The 16,632-nt window shown below is 41.6% G+C and overlaps 1 protein-coding gene across 5 annotated transcripts in view; it reads right to left on the bottom strand.

Moving 5' to 3' along the window:
- The window catches only part of COP1 (COP1 E3 ubiquitin ligase), a 124,275-nt gene extending 108,475 nt beyond the window's left edge, over positions 1-15,800 (bottom strand). The window contains exons 1-6 of one of the 5 annotated variants that reach the window (XM_005528753.3): positions 15,243-15,800; positions 8,568-8,627; positions 6,987-7,084; positions 5,500-5,576; positions 3,015-3,134; positions 963-1,031 (exon numbers count right to left, since the gene is read on the bottom strand). In XM_005528753.3, the coding sequence (XP_005528810.2) occupies positions 963-1,031; positions 3,015-3,134; positions 5,500-5,576; positions 6,987-7,084; positions 8,568-8,627; positions 15,243-15,568 (750 nt within the window). In that variant the 5' untranslated portion in view covers positions 15,569-15,800. The other 4 variants (XM_014257608.2, XM_088060605.1, XM_014257609.2 and 1 more) reach the window with 4 other exon arrangements.
- Between the last annotated feature and the right edge of the window lie 832 nt (positions 15,801-16,632).

Raw genomic sequence — 16,632 nt, 5'->3', positions numbered from 1 at the left:
CCCCTTCCCACTACAACCTCCTGTCAGGTAATTAGAGAGCAATGAGGTCTCCACTGAGCCTTCTTTTCTCCAGACTGAACAACCCCAGCTCCCTGAGCTGCTCCTTGTAAGATGTTTTCCAGACCCTTCATCAGTTTTCTTTCCCTTCTTTGGAATTTCCACAACCACTGTTGGTTTTGGCCATGCCTATCTGTTGGTGGACAGACTCCAGACTTGCTTTGGAATGACTCCATAACCAAACCCTCCATCCATTCTGGACAAGGCTTCTTATACCCATCACATTTACATGGTTTCAAGTTTGACCTTGTAGTTACACTGTTGGGTCTTCTGTTCTTCACATCATTTCTCAGAAACCATGGACCACAAGAGAGCTCATCCTTCTACTGTAGGATCATTTTTCTAGGTTTTTGGGCTATTTGTGGTATTAGTGTTTATGCACTGCATGACCTTATAAAGGAAGAGCCTCAAACCATGAAAGACTGTGTATGTGATTATAGAACTGTCTCATATTCCTTGAGACACTCATTTTAGGACAAATAAGGAAAAAGCACAGAATATTAATTCTTTTACGTCACCACATTAGTCATGGCATTTGATAAACTAAAGAGAAAAACTTGGTAGTGAAAATAATTTCACTCCTTCCCAATCTTTGATTTTCTTCTGTGTTGGGAAAACAATCTTGTTTCAAGAACTTGATGTACATGTACACCAAGGAGCATCTATATTCCCACATGCTTCACCAGCGTGAGACAACAAGGCAAATGATTAAAAATTGAAGCTGTCACACAAAGAGATTAATTTTCCTTCAAACCCGTGAGTCCTGTGTCTTAGATTTCCCCCAACACGCCTTGAGTTATTCTTTGCAGAAATAATGCCAGGCTAACACATCACTTCAACAGAAATGCACTGGGAGAAAGCAGCAGACACCACAACCTCGCCCACTGAAACACAAAGCAAGTTACCTCTCGTTTGTTTCTCCTGGCAACTTTAAGAAATTCCATAAGGATCTGCAGTTGGGCAGCATGGGATTCCTGTAACACAGTAAATAAAGAAGTGTAACTCTTCCACATACATTAAGAAAAACAAATATTTGTTTTACACAGAAATACACAGAAACTACCCTCATTTAGAGGTTAGCAAGAGAAAAATAGCTTAAGGAAGTTTTAAAAATGGTAGTTTAACTTTATCTCACAGGTCTTAATGTTTTGTTTGGTTCACAAATTTTTTATGTGAAGGCAACAGCCCTTGTAACAGTTCTTACTAATAAGCTGAAATGTTTCTTTTTTCTTTGGCTACTGCACCTGGAATGGATTTTGGAATTCAGGTTCCTCACAGACTCACCTTCTACCCTGGAAGATAATTAACATCCACCTCATGATCAACATACTAAAGGATAAAGTATTCATATAAAAAAAAAAAAACAAACCTTCCCCAAAATTTACATTTATGCTTATGTAGAAGTTACTCCTGAAGATTTCTCCAGAGTGAAAGACTATTCAACTGAAGAAACTAAACCATCCCTTTCTAGTATTTTTCACAGCAGGTTATTTACCTCAGCCATCAGCACAGTATTTTCACCCAAAATAGGCAAGAACTTGACAGGGCAAGATAAAGAGAACCACAAGAGGAAAGAAAACTAAGACCTATATTCCAGCATTAATATAGCCCTAATCATATCCCAGCATTCCAAGACTTATTTTCACAACCTACTGAAATATTTATTACTAAAGGATTGTAAACATACACTCAAAAAGGATGAAGACATAGGAGCAGACAAAATCCATGAAAAGCAGAGGGGACAGCAACAATAATGACATTTAATGCAAAAATACTACTTTTCTGATATTATTTTCTTACTCCCCATGTTCTGACAATAATAAAAGTGAAGCAAGTAAAGCTAGACAAGAAAAACTCAAATTATTCTTTGAATGTGAGGTGTGGTTTCACTTTTTAGGTTTAGCATCCTCAGAAGATATTCGTACTATGAAATATTCATACATTCAGTCATATGCCTTCTTTGCTTCAGATTTGTCACAAATTATACAAAAAGGCTTACAGAGAAAAAACTTCTATTGTCTTTTTCCCCAACCATAACTTCACTGAACCACAATGAACACAAGTCCCCATGCAATAAGGCAACATAACAGTTCTGCTAATAGTCAAGCATATTTTGGGGTTACTTACTTTCCATCAGAACCACAAGTTGTAAATATTGATTCTGTAAGAGTGAATAAGTTAAGATATTCCCAATACAACTTTTCCTCACCTATTTTAAAGCACTGTTAAAATCCTGTTAAGACTCTCCTACTCAAAATTCACTGGGTCAAATTCTGTAATAATCCAGTCTAGTTTATAAGGTCTGGTTCTCATAACGTGAATACAATCACTTGAAATGAAAAGCAGAGTGGCCAAATACATGGAGAACTAACCCAAACCAACTATATTCCAGTTAAATCATAGGAACAGCTTGCTTCATATTGGATAAATCTTCAAATCAGCTACATAAACAAGACATCTGAACTTTTCTTTCAAGCATTAAATACTTAAAAAAACCTTCAAGGAAAGGTGGTAATTCAGATTCTATGGGTTCCAGCAGAAACTAAAATGTGTGATCCTTTTCACACGCTCATCGTGTTTATTATTTAATCTCTATCCTGGACTTCTTCATGCTTATTACTCAGAAAGATCTGACATTTACTTGTGCAACAGACAATTAGCAAACTTCTTCACGTGCTTTTCTGTGTTCTCTGAGTCATTTTCTCTTATCCTTTTCTGTTTTCCCTGCCTGTTTATACAACCCTGCCAGCAACAGCATTATAAGCATGTTATGGGCATCACAGCTGAAATGTTACTTCACTACAAAGGTCAGCAAAACAGTCATCTTTTAAACACCAAAACACAAGAGAAAATACTGAGCAATTAATTCACCTATAGAATCTTGCCTCCAGGAAAAGGTATCAAAAGAAAAAGCTTCTAAATACACAATGTTCATTTAAATAAGAGAAACTTCTTACTGCTTCCAACTGCTTCTTCTTTTGCACCAGCAGCTCCAGCATCAGGTTGACATTGGCTAAGTCAAGATTGTCTTGGTCAGTTCCCAACAAATCTTGAATTATCTGCCACCTGTGGCCATTCTAAAAAGAGAAGAGATGAAGAGATGGTGAGTCCAAGCCATCCAGGGCTATATAAGCTATCCAACAACAGATATTAAAAGCAACATGGCAATATTTCATCCCTTTCTAAAACTGCAAAACAGTTTTCATGTATCCAGATTCCCAATTCTGCCATGTGTATAGGATATGGCTCCTCTGACCTACTGCAGAACTTCTTATCATATTTGGAATATATCTGTGCTTCATGAAAGCCTATTTGCTGCTGCTGTTGGGAAAAGATTATTTCATAGCAACAATTTTATCTGATTTGTACCCCAGTTTCTGAGAACATGTTTCTTTAGGGAGAAAATAAAAAACTCCACATTTATCCAAGCTTAGTTGCATTACATCTGAAATACTGTTATGCATCAATACCTTTTAATTTTTTAAGCCAAATAGGTAAAACCCTCATGCTAAACTCAAATCAAAGAAGGTAGCATCAGCTTATTTTTTCTACTGTCACCTCTCACATTACTCCTCTAAAGTGTAAGGGTAATGTGAAAGCTGGGAAGAAGATGGAGCTCATCAGGTTGATCTCATTTAAACTGCTTGGAGCTGTGAAGGACTCCTCAGAGGACCAAAATACTACTACACAGTCCATTCTTCCCTGAAGGCTCTTTTCTCTTCTTCTCCATTAAAAAAAAAAAGAAAAAAAAGTAAAAAAAAAAAGTAAGCACAGGAAAACCTGAATAATAGGTTAATGCCTGCACAGCCTTACATCAAAAAGCCTCAGGAACCCACAGGAACAGCTGAGAGGCCTAAAGAACATCTAAAAAACAAAGCTGAGTTAAAAAATCCTGTCCTAAAAAAGCTATGACACTAAATCAAGTTATTTAAATTGGCAAGAACTAGAAATGCCATCCAGGCTAAATCAGATATTTTCTCAGAGGCTGTAGCCTTTTTGTATTAACTAGATTAAGAAAAATAAAATATGTAACATCCATATACAATGCAGAACTTTTTATATGGTGCTCAACAGAACCTATGAAACTAGTGACGCCAAGAACTCAATTTCAATCTGGAGTAACTGGGGAAAAAACCCATAATTTTTAAGCAAGTGAACAGGATTTGAGACATTTTAACAGATTAATGCACTAGTTAATTCTACTACTGCTCAACTACTCAAATGTTCAAACATGCCTTAACATGATTTCTTAATGAGACCATGACTATTGCATTTGCTGCAATGTGTCTTGGATTACTTCCCTTACTACCACAAAAGTAATACAAGACACATTAAAGAAGGGGTACAGGAGCAATGTTACTCTTTTAATGGATATCTAATTTTTATTTGCTGCCAAAAGGTAGACAACACTGTTTTGGGCATGAAGTTATGGTATATTGTTCACTTATTGATAGTTATCAAAAACAGGTGCATCTACAAGCATAGCTTTTAAAGAATAAAACAAATTTCCAGGAAGCTATTGTGCATGCCTTCAGGTCAGCTGTGTGCACTTCAAGTAATATCTAGTTTATGCATATTTTATATTAAATATGGAATATGCATATTTTATAATGAATATAAAAACTTACTGTGAGTAAACCAATGAATCTTTAAAAGAATGCTCTTTTCAAACACTGACAGCACCAGCTTCTGCAACACAGCCCCTAAATTCATACCACTTTAATATAAGTTTTTAAAAACAGGAGCTCTGTGATTTTTAATATTATTTTGCAATTTTATTTATGAATTACAAAAGACAAGGATGTCAGACACAGTAAGACAAATACGCAAGTTTTTTGGCTCATGTCATATATTCTTTTTGATCTTTACGTATAAGAGCATCCACAGGTGCTGTGAAGAGGTTCTGATGAACTGAGGATGCAGATCCTGCTCTGATTCTGTGACATGAAGCAAGTCTAGACAATAACCCAGGCAGTTTTATGTGGCATCTGAACCAGAATACCACACTGCAAACGTATCTTTCTCCCTCTTGTGGTTGGTATTAGCATTCCTCCAGTTTCCTAATAGAACACACATGTGATCAGACAAGCCCATGGCACTTCTAATCATTCACTGCTCTTGTTGTAGCTGTAATTTCCAACACTGAATGAAAATTATTACCTCTAAACAAGTGTACTTCCATGGGCAGTTCCCCAGGTTATATGCAATACATCAAAGGGCGCTTGCCTACGCTAACACAGCTTCTCTACACATACTGCTGGTGGGAAGAAAAGGAGTTAACAGGGTAGAAGGGATTTACTGCCACTGGTGTTCGTATTATTCCCCTTTAAAGCAAGTTAAAGCATCAGTTCAACAGTTCAATCACTTGTCAGTTAACACACATAATTACAATTGCTGCACAGAATCGTTAAATAAATATAAAGTAAAAAAGTTGGAACATACGGTGCTACTCACTGAATGGTCCAGTTTGAGTCTTTTCTCCTCAGATCTTTGCTTCTGTTTGAGAATTAATTCATTAACTAAAAAACATAAATAAGATGTCAAAGAGATTGATTTAAAATTCACCAAACCAGTGTGAAAGATTCTATCTCAATATTTTCACTTTAGTTATTACTTCCACAGTAAGATGTTTATCAGTAATTAAAACAGTAGACGATGTCTCCACTGTTTTTCCTTAGCAATTTATTCCTTGGTGGTTTTTTGTAACATATATAAAGACTCCTTAAAAAACATCAGTAAAAAAAAAAAGCCAAAACATTCTCCAAATTGCTTCAGTTCCTTTTTCTAAACACCCATGGCTCCTTGAGAAAGTTTTTCAACTTCAAGGCAAAAGTATATCACAGAAGAGTATGAGGGAGATAAATCAGGTAAGATTCTATTACAGGCCAAAAAAATAAGCACAGCTGATTAGAACAACTTTTCCTTGAATTATTATGTGCATTTCTAAAGATATGTTTCTGCTTTTATTTTACACCAATCTACCAAAAGTAAAGAGAAAGATAACTTTAACCCTTTGCACACATGTATACAAGCTCTTCCCCCTCCAGGATATACCTCAAATCCCTTAGAGGTATAGTAGTTACATGATACTTTATCTATATACTATATAGTATATATATATACTATACTGTATCTATAGTGTTAGACACAGGGTATGTGTCTAACACACTCTTTGGTCCAACATGTACTCCAAGATCTGCCTCAGCACTATCTCCAGCACAACATGATTAGGTCTAAATCAAGATACCCATTTCTGAAGCATCCCTTGGCTACCGTGGCTTTTCAGACATTTATTATTAAATGGGTATCTCAGCACATGAAATCAAGATTTGCTTTAATTTGGTTATTCATACTGCATACGTGTTTCCTTTCATCTTTTCTCCACAAAACTAAGTTTTAAACTGTATTTCCACCTAGCAAGGTTTTCTCCCTCTTTAAGAAGCAATCAGGATTGCATATACGTATATGTATGAATATTTTCTCTGTATCTAATTTGCACCTATACCCATCATATGGGCCTCACTACAGCAGCCAAAATAGCAGTTTCTAATACAGCCTCCACCCTTTCAGTGTCCAAGCTTTGTAAACAGGGCATCTTCTTTATCATTAGACAGACAAGAGTGTAAGAAAACAAAAACAGAGATTCACATCTCTAGCCAGAAGAAAAAGAGCTTTGCTTTTCATAGTATGGAAACAGCAGCAAGTTAATCTCACTACTGTCACTCAGCACGTAGAACTGCTGAAGGCAGTGCAGTATTAACAATTTATACTACTAACCTTTTTAATATAAAAATGACAACCAAGGGGCTGATATTTGGATTTTGTTTTCAACATCCGGAAGACTGTAATTTACAGGACAAATTTACAAGTAAGTGCCTGCCTTCCTTAACAACTAATATGTTTCTCATGCAAGCAAGCCTAAAGCTCACCTAAGAAGTTGGGATAAAGATGATCTATGTTGTCCACAACATAGTTGCATTTGGGACATCTGTTATTGTCCTCCAGGCTCTGGTGAATACATTTATAGCTGTTCAAAAACAAGAAACAAAACAAGTGAGCTCTCATGAAGGAACAAAGCATAAGCACAAGGTAAATAATAACAGCCTTGGACAAGGTGCTGTGTGTGTGTTGCCAGCTAACAGCTGTGCTGCCAACTACCTACAGTGGAGTCAAAATGTTCCAGTGTTTGAACTCAGAGTGTGCTACAGCAGAAAGCAAAGGTTTCTGGCAAGGATTACAAAATGTAGTCAAGTACTTCACTCTTATTTCCCTGAGGATTACTGCAATGTGGGTACTCCAGCCACAATACCACCTCAAATTCATGCTCCCCACCACTTCCACATGCAGGAGAAGCAAACAGATTGAATTACTCAGAAGCAACTCTTCCAGATTAGCCAAATACTTCACAATCAACATTAAAAGCATTTTAGGTAACTGAGCAGAGGAAACACCTTCCCCAACTTCTCCTATTTCTCCCCATGGCTGCTTTTCTCACTATCAGTGACTTCAGAGGTGCTCACTCTTGAATGGACAGAGGAACGAGAAGATGCACTTCAGCATCAGGTTTAAGCATCTCATTAAGAACCTGCTTGATGTCAGCTCCTGATAGAGACATCAGGTGGTAATATTGCTCCACTCCTCCTAAATAAAGGTATTTCAATGTTTCTCATCTTGGACCTCTAAAAAGTTACAGGTCACAGGGATCAAGTGTTACCACAGAGGGCACAAAATCGGCTGTTATCTTACCTGCTGCAAGTTGAAACTCTTCTGAAAGTTACCTGAATCTGCTGCTAGAGAAAGTACTTTATACTACTATAATGTTACTTCTTAGAAGGTTTAGTTCTAATTAGCAGACACTGTAAGAGTATAACACAGAGAGGACACCGTAGGACATCATGGTTCAACATTTATACCAATCCCTAGAGGGGAGAAGAAGCAGCAATTGGTTCCAGAAATTCCCCTAGAGGGTTCTTGCGCTTCTTCATGAAACATTTGCTCCTCATGACAGCCAGAGATAACACACTGAAAAGTAAGTGAAGCCAGGCCAATTCAATACAACAGGAAAGCCTGAAGCATATCCTCTCTTACAAGGTTTAAAATAATTGCAATATACAATGTACAAGCCACTTCAAACTCTGCACAGTGTTGCACAAAGGGACGGAGGAGCTGCCAGCATTGCTCCCAACACCTCTATAGAGGTGATGCCAATAGAGGTAAATTAACAAAATGTTCTGACTCTGGATAGTGGGTGTTAGCAGCAGTTTATGAATATTTTATTTCTTTACAGAGGAAATATGTTGGCACAGCACTATATGGTTAAGACACTCAGATTTGGTTTTTTAATCTAACAGGTACCCATCTTTTAAAAATTTATTTAAACCTCTTTCTTCAGTGTAGGGACAGAAGACAGAAAAGAAACAAACTCAGAATGAAAGGGAATCACAGCAACACCTGCCTGCACATGCTGTAAGAGATGGACATTTTATGCAATACAAGAAACCAAGTATTACCAGAAGCTGTGTCCACATTTCGTCATGTAGGCTTCTTCAATCATATCAAAACAGATGGGGCTGAAAACAAAGCAAAACAAAAATCAGAAAGATGTCTTTATGTTAAAATATGAAGAAAAGTATTAATTCAAAGCAACCACCCAATTACTGCTTAGGTAATAATCACCTATATGTAAAATGAAAGGACATATTAGTGCAAAAACAACCAAGCAGTTTAGAGATCAAAAGGGCAATCAACAGTTCTTTGAACTCTGAATGATACTGCAGTTTGCTACAATTAGGAACCAGTAAGTGTTCACTCAAGCTTTTAACACCTGCAGACAACCCAAACAAATCTTCAAAAAGCAAGGCTGCAGAAGAACCTTCATCTCGGTAAAACCCTGATTTTTTTTTTACATGAACAGACAATGTATTAATAAATGATACAATAACTAGTTCCTCCTTTTTTTTTTCCAGCCAATAGCTATCCATAATTTTTAAAAGTGGCACAAAGAGAGCAGATCAGAAATAGTAATGATGTCATGAGAACAAGAACTAATAAGTGGGTGGAGAAGGTGCAAACAAGGGGGTGTGCCTGCAGAGCAATGCCAGGGTTGAGGCTGCAGGAGAGCAGGATGAAACCAACAGGCAGCAGGCAGACACAAAGCCAAAGATGAGAAAGGTAGAATAACTAGTTAGTGACCAGAGCACAGCCAGCTCTCTGTGAGGGATCGCCAAGAACCAAGCAGGGACCTGAAGAGAAGGATATGCAAGCAAGCACATCCACAGGAACCTGAGCACAAGAGATTGGAATCCAGTGAGACAGGTAATGGAAGAAGTCTGGCTCATCAAGTGTCTGTGACATGTTAGAAAGGAAAATGAAACAGAAATGAAAGAAGAGGAGTGATGCATCCATCATACTTCCAGTGACTCCTATGGCTGCTCTCCCTGATAACCGGTGAGATTTGCTGTCGTGTACATACTCATTTCCAGGTCTTGGCCAGCTATCCAGCAAGATGCCACCAGCACCAACATCACAATTCTGCACATAACACACAGATCAGCTGTGTCACAAGATTCACCTTGTTTTCAATGCCTTACAGAGATCCAAACACTCTCCTCTCACTCCCTCAAGTCCACACCAACCTCAGTTCCGAGGGGCTTTCACCAGCACTTGTTTTCTTCAGAAACAGCCTCCTCCCACCTCCTGCCAACAAGACAGTTCTCACCGATTGAGCTGTTAATAAACTGTTAACAACTTCTGCAAAGCAGGAATATTTTTTGCATCCAAAACCCAAAATCAGGATCAGACTGCAAAAAGCAATGCTTGTCTGAGCAGGGAAGGGGAGCACTCCACAGAAGGCATTCCCCCATTCTGTAATCTATTTTAGAGTATACTAATGTTTGTTACCCCATTAGAAAACAAATCTTAACAAAAACAGGAGGGAGGAAACACCTCTTAAATACTTTTATACTTTAAGCATATAGAGGTGAAGCTGTGGCTCCTGCTCTAAATCACCATACTGGAAAACACGGCTGTCATGAAAGGTTTGTCCAGCCTAACATATGAGCCAGGTTGTCTTAAATATTCCACCAAATCGCCTGTATAAACACAACGTAAAGCCAAACAAATCAAACCAGAATGCTACTCTCTCCACCGAGCCATCTCAAAAGAGGCCTCAAAAATAATTAATCCACACCCGTCCCTCTTCCACCCTGACAGACCTTTTTCTACACCCGTCTTGAGCAGCATCATCTTCAGAAGTCCAAGTCACTTTTTTTCAGGTTATTTAGTTTCAAGGCACTGTTTAATCAGAATAAATTACAAGCAAACTCAACCAGCACAGGCAGATTATTAGCAGGAGAATAAGGCATCTCTGAATTCTGTTAGCCGGACTTTAAGAGAGGAAGTCAAAGACTTAGGCTTAGACGAGTATCTAAGGGTAGTTTCTCCCCACTGGCCCTGGTGATGAACAGTTTAACTTCTTCACCTTCTTCTAGTCACAGTCTATAACTCAGGTATATGCTCTATGTATCATGCTAGAAACTGCTATTCCCCACAGGGCCAGAGGTGATGCTCCTAATAATGCCCTGCAGCAAACAACAAGGCTGTAATGATCCTCTGTCTAAAGGAGAACATCACAAATTAGAACCAAATTAGGAAGATTACCTCCTAACATGCCAGTCACACGAGATCACTGTTCCCAAACTACTCCTTCATACCCGTTTGACTGCAGAAGTGACAGAGGCAAAATAGTTGAGAAAAAGCAATCAGAGCCAACAAATATAGCTATTCAGTACCAGGGACATCATTAATGGTACTGAAGTTTTCATTAAGAACTTTTTCCCCTGAAATGCTCCCTGAGTTACAAGAGAAAACAAGATTGATATATTTTAATACTTACTGAAGCCAAGCTGACTGCAACCCATGGAAGTTGCTACGCAACAGCTGTTTGAAGCTAATCTAACACAAAGGGAAAGTTAAGAAAGAAGTGGAGTGATAGGACTTGAGAAATACTACAGTTTGCAGTATACACTGAAAAAGGGACGGAGAAGTATGGTGAAATCAAGGCATCTGTGCATGAGGTAGCTTATTCTCTACTTGTCTAAAGCAGCAGTCAGGTTAAAAGGATGCAAATTACTTCAGCAAGTCAAAAATGTCACTGGTCTCTAGGAAAGAAGTATCTGATAAACACTCTTTTTTAATCCAGCACTGCAAAGGCTTACCATTCTTTCTCTGCAGAGCAGACCTCAAACATTTTAAACATCCATTTTAACCAAGTTCATGGCTGTAAGTTTTGCCAGTTGTTTTCCAGGCACCTTCCAAGAGTGCTAATGTCACCCTACTGCCACACAAACACCTTCCTGAAGTGGTCACTATGAAATTTAAATATACTCCAACAGCAAACGAGATTCACTATAGTGCCCACCTCCTATTCTGCTCCTCTCTGGTCTAATCAGAGACCAGGCCTTGCTGCAGGCTCCGTCCTTCCCATGGAAGGTGGCCAGGTTAAAGATCACTGCTGTTACTATCTACTCACTATGAAGCTCTAATGTAAGGACAGGTACTAAGACTTCTTGTACATGGTATGCAAACAGCTTGCTCTGTTTTAGTTTGTGACTTCAGGGCAAATTTGCAATATTCCCTACTAAAATTGCTTTCCAGACCACAAACATGGGAACACTCAGCCAATGCCTGGATTAACAGGCAACAAACCAAGGAAAGAACTGGTTTTAAAAACCCATGAACCTGCAAGTCCAGGTGGCATACAGCCCTTCCCACATCCAAGCTGTGGTACTGGGTGCTGATCTCCAGATCAGCACACAACACCTCCTCTTCCACACATGATTTGTGCCAGAGCTCAGAAACAAGGACTGGTATGAAGTAGCCACTGGAGAGACAGGTAAAATCCACTCCATTCAGGGAGCAAAGCAGATAGTAACTGGTTTTAAAGAGGTTCAGTCAACCACTGACTAGGGAGGGCTAATACCAGGCCTGGGAAAACTAAGCAATTACATTGCTGGGCAGGATATAATTGTCTGATTAGAGAAGTCCCTTTCAGACACTCTGCAGGCAAGTGGAAAGACACCTGGCTACAGGAGCAGCACAAAAATACCTTTATATTCTGCATCCTGCACTAAGAGAAACAAAGTTTTCCCTTTTATAATAAAGCTGTCCACTAAGTCAGACCTATTTGCACATAGTTACACATTTCCAGGCAGAACTGACATTCACACAAACAGGAGACACTTGCAAACTCCTGAACATACACATGCTAAACATTTCACAACCCAAAGTAGCAACACATGACAATGTTTACCCTAGAGCCTCAGCCTCCCTTGAGACAGTGCTTTCAGAAGACAGGGAGGTTGCACATATTAATACTATTGAGGGAATTTCCACCTTGATGTTCAAAACTAACCCAAACTTCTTTACTCTTTGCCACTTTCCAGCTGGTATGGGCACAGTCTACGACTGAGTTTACAGCTGTGGCTAACAGCAACTCACAGCTCATGTTCAGAAAAATTATCAAGTGCTCGCTGCAGCTGGCAGCATCTTGAATTGTCCTTACAAAGGCAAAAAGGCAACGGGGGAAATTTCTGGTTATCACAATGAGATATGTAAAGCTTGTTTAAATCAATTATTTAAACTAACACACACACACCTGTCTTCTTGGACATTACTCAAAACTCCAGAGCTGCCCAGTTTGGTTTATTTCTACATAACTGTATTGCTAAGTCAAATAAAAAAAGACAGATACTGTAATTTGAAGCCAGAACATTAAGTAAGAACAAGCCCTTTAGCCCACAGAAATATACAGCAGCGAAAAACCCAAGCTAACTATAATAATTGTCTGCTCTTAAAGCTTCTAACCCACACTTCAGTATGCTTAATGTAGCTCTTGTAAATCCTAAGAAAAGACATTTTTCCCTGAGTACTACTGGGCTGATTTCTTCCCTCTCACTTGTTCAGTCAGTAGTGCTTCTCAATGAAGAGAAAACAGCCAATTATAGGTTTTCCTTGAAGCATGCACAGTACTTACCTGCAGAAATAAAGCAAGAACCTCAGCTTTTTTGAACCATCTAAAAATACTTCAAGTCTACAAATTGGTTATGGGTGTAATTTCCTTTCCAAACCCCTCATTTCTACAACAGAAAACAAAATAGGAAATAAGAGCTGACTAGAAAGGGCAGGGAGCCATGCTGGCAGAACACTATTGCCAGAGTGTAAGAGTAGAGGGAACAGAGGAGAATGGGCACTTGAAATTGTGTTCATACCCCATGACCAGAAAACCTGTGAGCAACTGAGCTCACACCAAGAGCTCTTAAATCCACCTAACATGGCCTAGAGCCAGAGCAGGGCATCAGCTGCTGACAGCAGTCCTTTCATCCCCATTCTGCTACTGAGCAAACTACTAACTACAGTCATAAGCAGTAATTTTTTATTATTACTTACTCCTAACAAGAATTACTGTTTTTTCTGCCACTAACTTCTTAGCAGCTTCAGGTTTTCACTTCAGTAGCAAAGATATTTCCTATCAACTCTGCTAAACACTTTACAAGCTGTAAAGTTAAGCTTACAGGGTTTTGAGACAGTACCTGTCCTGTGGGAGATGCCTCACATCCAATCCTCACCTGTAAGTCAGAGCTTGAGTTAGAGTTGTCAAAATCATCTTGGAAGTTGTAGTCCACTTCTTTTTTTTACTATTTTCTTTCACATATGACTCGCCTTCAACTTGATCTTTTTCCCACTACCTCTTCCCTGTTTGCCTTTCTCAGGTACAAACACCTGACCTTACTTCCTGTTCTCACGTTTTAGCACATCCAGCCAGCTGGATCAAACTACTTCTTATCTTGGGAGGTTTGAAACCCACCAAAAATAGATTTTCTTCAAAACTGCAAATTACCAACAGTTCTCAAACCATGGGCCTTAGTTTACCAATTATGTCAAAAAGTGATTTCCAGCTATGAGCTACAGCTCTAGCTGGATACTAGAAAAACAACATCTGAAAAATGTTTAAACCATCACTGAGAAAATTCCCTACTAATCTGGTTTTAGGTGCCTGCCTGACATAACACTTATTGCTGTATCAAACTAGACAACCTTTCCCAGAAACATGGGCAAACAAAGCCAGCTTTGCTGGAGCTATCAACCATCATGAGGCTCCTTGGAGTCCCATTCAGAGGGGCACTTAATCCTTTGCTGAATCATCCTCCAAAGATCAGAGGGCTCCAGACCACTCGAGGTCACATTGCTCAGGAAAACAAGACAGTTGCTGTGTCGTCAGAACACTGTGAGGAAACATCTCGTGCTGCAGGGCCTTTCCAACAACTTGGGTGCACTCAAGGAGGAACCTGCCAGGAATAACCTTATTTTGCTTGAAAACAGAGAGCATGGAAGCAATGCTGCTGCACAGGGCCAAAACCAGTCAAAAATCAGTGAATCAGTTAGGTTGGAAAAGACCTCTGAAATCATCAAGTCCAACCTATGACTTCATCAAGTCAACCATTGACAACACCATGTAAATTAGACCAGAGCACTGAGTGCTATGTCCAGTTGTTCCCTGAATAGCTCCAGGGATGGTGATTCCACAACCTCCTGGGCAGCCCATTTCAATATATAATCAACCTCTCTGGGAAGAAATTACTTCTAACGCCCAACCTAAACCTCCCCCGGCACAGATGAACGCTGTGTCCACTTGTCCTGTTGCTAGCTGTCAGAGAGAAGTATCTGATCGTCACCTGGCTGCAACACCCTGTCAAGGAGTTACAGAAAGTGCTTAAAGCCCTCCCCGAGCCGCTTCTCCTCCCTAGGCTACCCCTCTCCCCTCTCCTTCAGCTGCTCATGCTGCTCCAGCCCCTTCCCCAGCTCCGCTGCCCTTTTCTGGACCCGCTCTAACACCTCCATGTCCCTCCTGGACTGAGAGGCCCAGAACTGGACACAGGACTGGAGGTGTGGCCTCACCAGAAGGGACAATCACTTCCCTAGTCCTTCTTGCCACACTATTTCTGATAGAGAGAGGCACAAAAGAGGGAAAACCCCAAAGCCACAATCCCCGGAGGGCAGCAGCCTTTCCAGCACCAGAAGGGGCTGCCGCTGCTCCCTCCTCCGCTATTCCACACTTCCCAGGCTTCCCGACGGCATGGCGGCGCCCCGGCTTCCCCCGGCGACATATCGCGACATATCGCCCTCACCACACGAAGTCGTTGCTCTTGTCCTCATAGGAGTTAATGAGCCCGTTGCAGAGCGGGGTGAGCAGCGGCCTCTTCCTGCCGCCGCCCCCCGGCGCCGCGGAGGAGCCGCCGGGCCGCGCCGCCCCCGCCGCCAGCCGGGCCAGCCCCGCGCCCGACCCCGACACGGCGGCCGCCACCAGCACGGGCCGCGCCGCTGCGCCGCCCGAAGAGGACGAGCCGGGGGCCATGGCCGCCGAAGAGGAGGAAGAGGAGGATGAGGATGAGGAAGAGGAGGCCGGTGTGGCGGCGGGCGGCACGGCGGGGTGCGGCGGGCGGCTGCCCGACATGCCGAGGCCGGGCCGGGCCGGGCGGAGCGGCCTCAGCGCATCCCCGTGCGCGCGGGGGAAAATAAAGTTCCTTCAAGGAAAATAAAAGAGGGGACGGGGAAGGAAAAAAAAGGAAAAGAAAAATGAAAAAAATACCACACAATAAAAAAAAAAAACAAAAAAAACAATAAAACCCCAAAACGGCGGCCCCGGCGCGGCGCCTGTTCAAGCTTTATTGACAGGCGGTCAGCGCGGCCGCGCGTGCGCGGGGCGGGGCCGCGCCCCCTGAGGGGAGGGGCGGGGCGGGGCCACCTCCCCTCACGGACCGGCAGGAGCCGGGGCTGCCGCGGGCTGGGGTTTTCCTCGCACAGCCGCGGCCGCGGCTTCGGCAGCCGACTCGGGGCCCTGGGGCCGGGCTAGGGGTGTGGGCTAGGAGCTTCCAGCCCCGCCCTAAGCCGCTCCCCCTGACACCATACCTAGTGGTTCACAATCCTAAAACACAGGTCTGTTGAGGAGCGGCTGAGGGAGCTGGGAGGGCTCAGCCTTTTGAAAAGGAGGCTCAGGGAGACCTTCTCACTCCCTACGACCACCTGACAAGAGGTTGTGGCCAGGCGACGGTGGGGATCTACTCCTAGGCAACCAGCGGTAGGACAAAAGGGCATAGTCTTAAGCTGCACCAGGGGAGGTTTAAGCTGGACATAGGGAGGAATTTTTTCACGATAAAGGATGATTATGTATTGGAATGGGCTGCCCAGGGTGGCGGTGGAGTCACCGTCCCTGGAGATGTTTAAGGAAAGACTACAATGTGATATGTGGTACTCGGTGCCGTGGTCTGGTTGACAAGGTAGTGTTGGGGCATAGGTTGGACTCGATGGCCTCACGGGTCTTCCAAACTAATTGAATCTGTGATTCTGTGATCTCCCTCAGAGCACTGAGGGGAAGGCAGCCAGGCCTCAGAGGAAAATGTGCCAGGCTGTCACTCAGAGACCCTCCCTGATCCCCCAGCACCACAGAGAGATCCTGTGAAGGGCAGGGCTGGTCTGTCTCACAGATGTTCTCACAGGATGTTCTTCACCTGCAGTTAT

The sequence above is a fragment of the Pseudopodoces humilis genome, chromosome 10 (genome assembly GCF_049639895.1).
Source record: "Pseudopodoces humilis isolate 2021_Gansu_Grassland_sample_001 chromosome 10, ASM4963989v1, whole genome shotgun sequence".
Classification (NCBI taxonomy): Eukaryota; Metazoa; Chordata; class Aves; order Passeriformes; family Paridae; genus Pseudopodoces; species Pseudopodoces humilis.
Note: the sequence above shows the minus strand (reverse complement) of the source record. Positions and strands in the feature narration are given on the sequence as shown.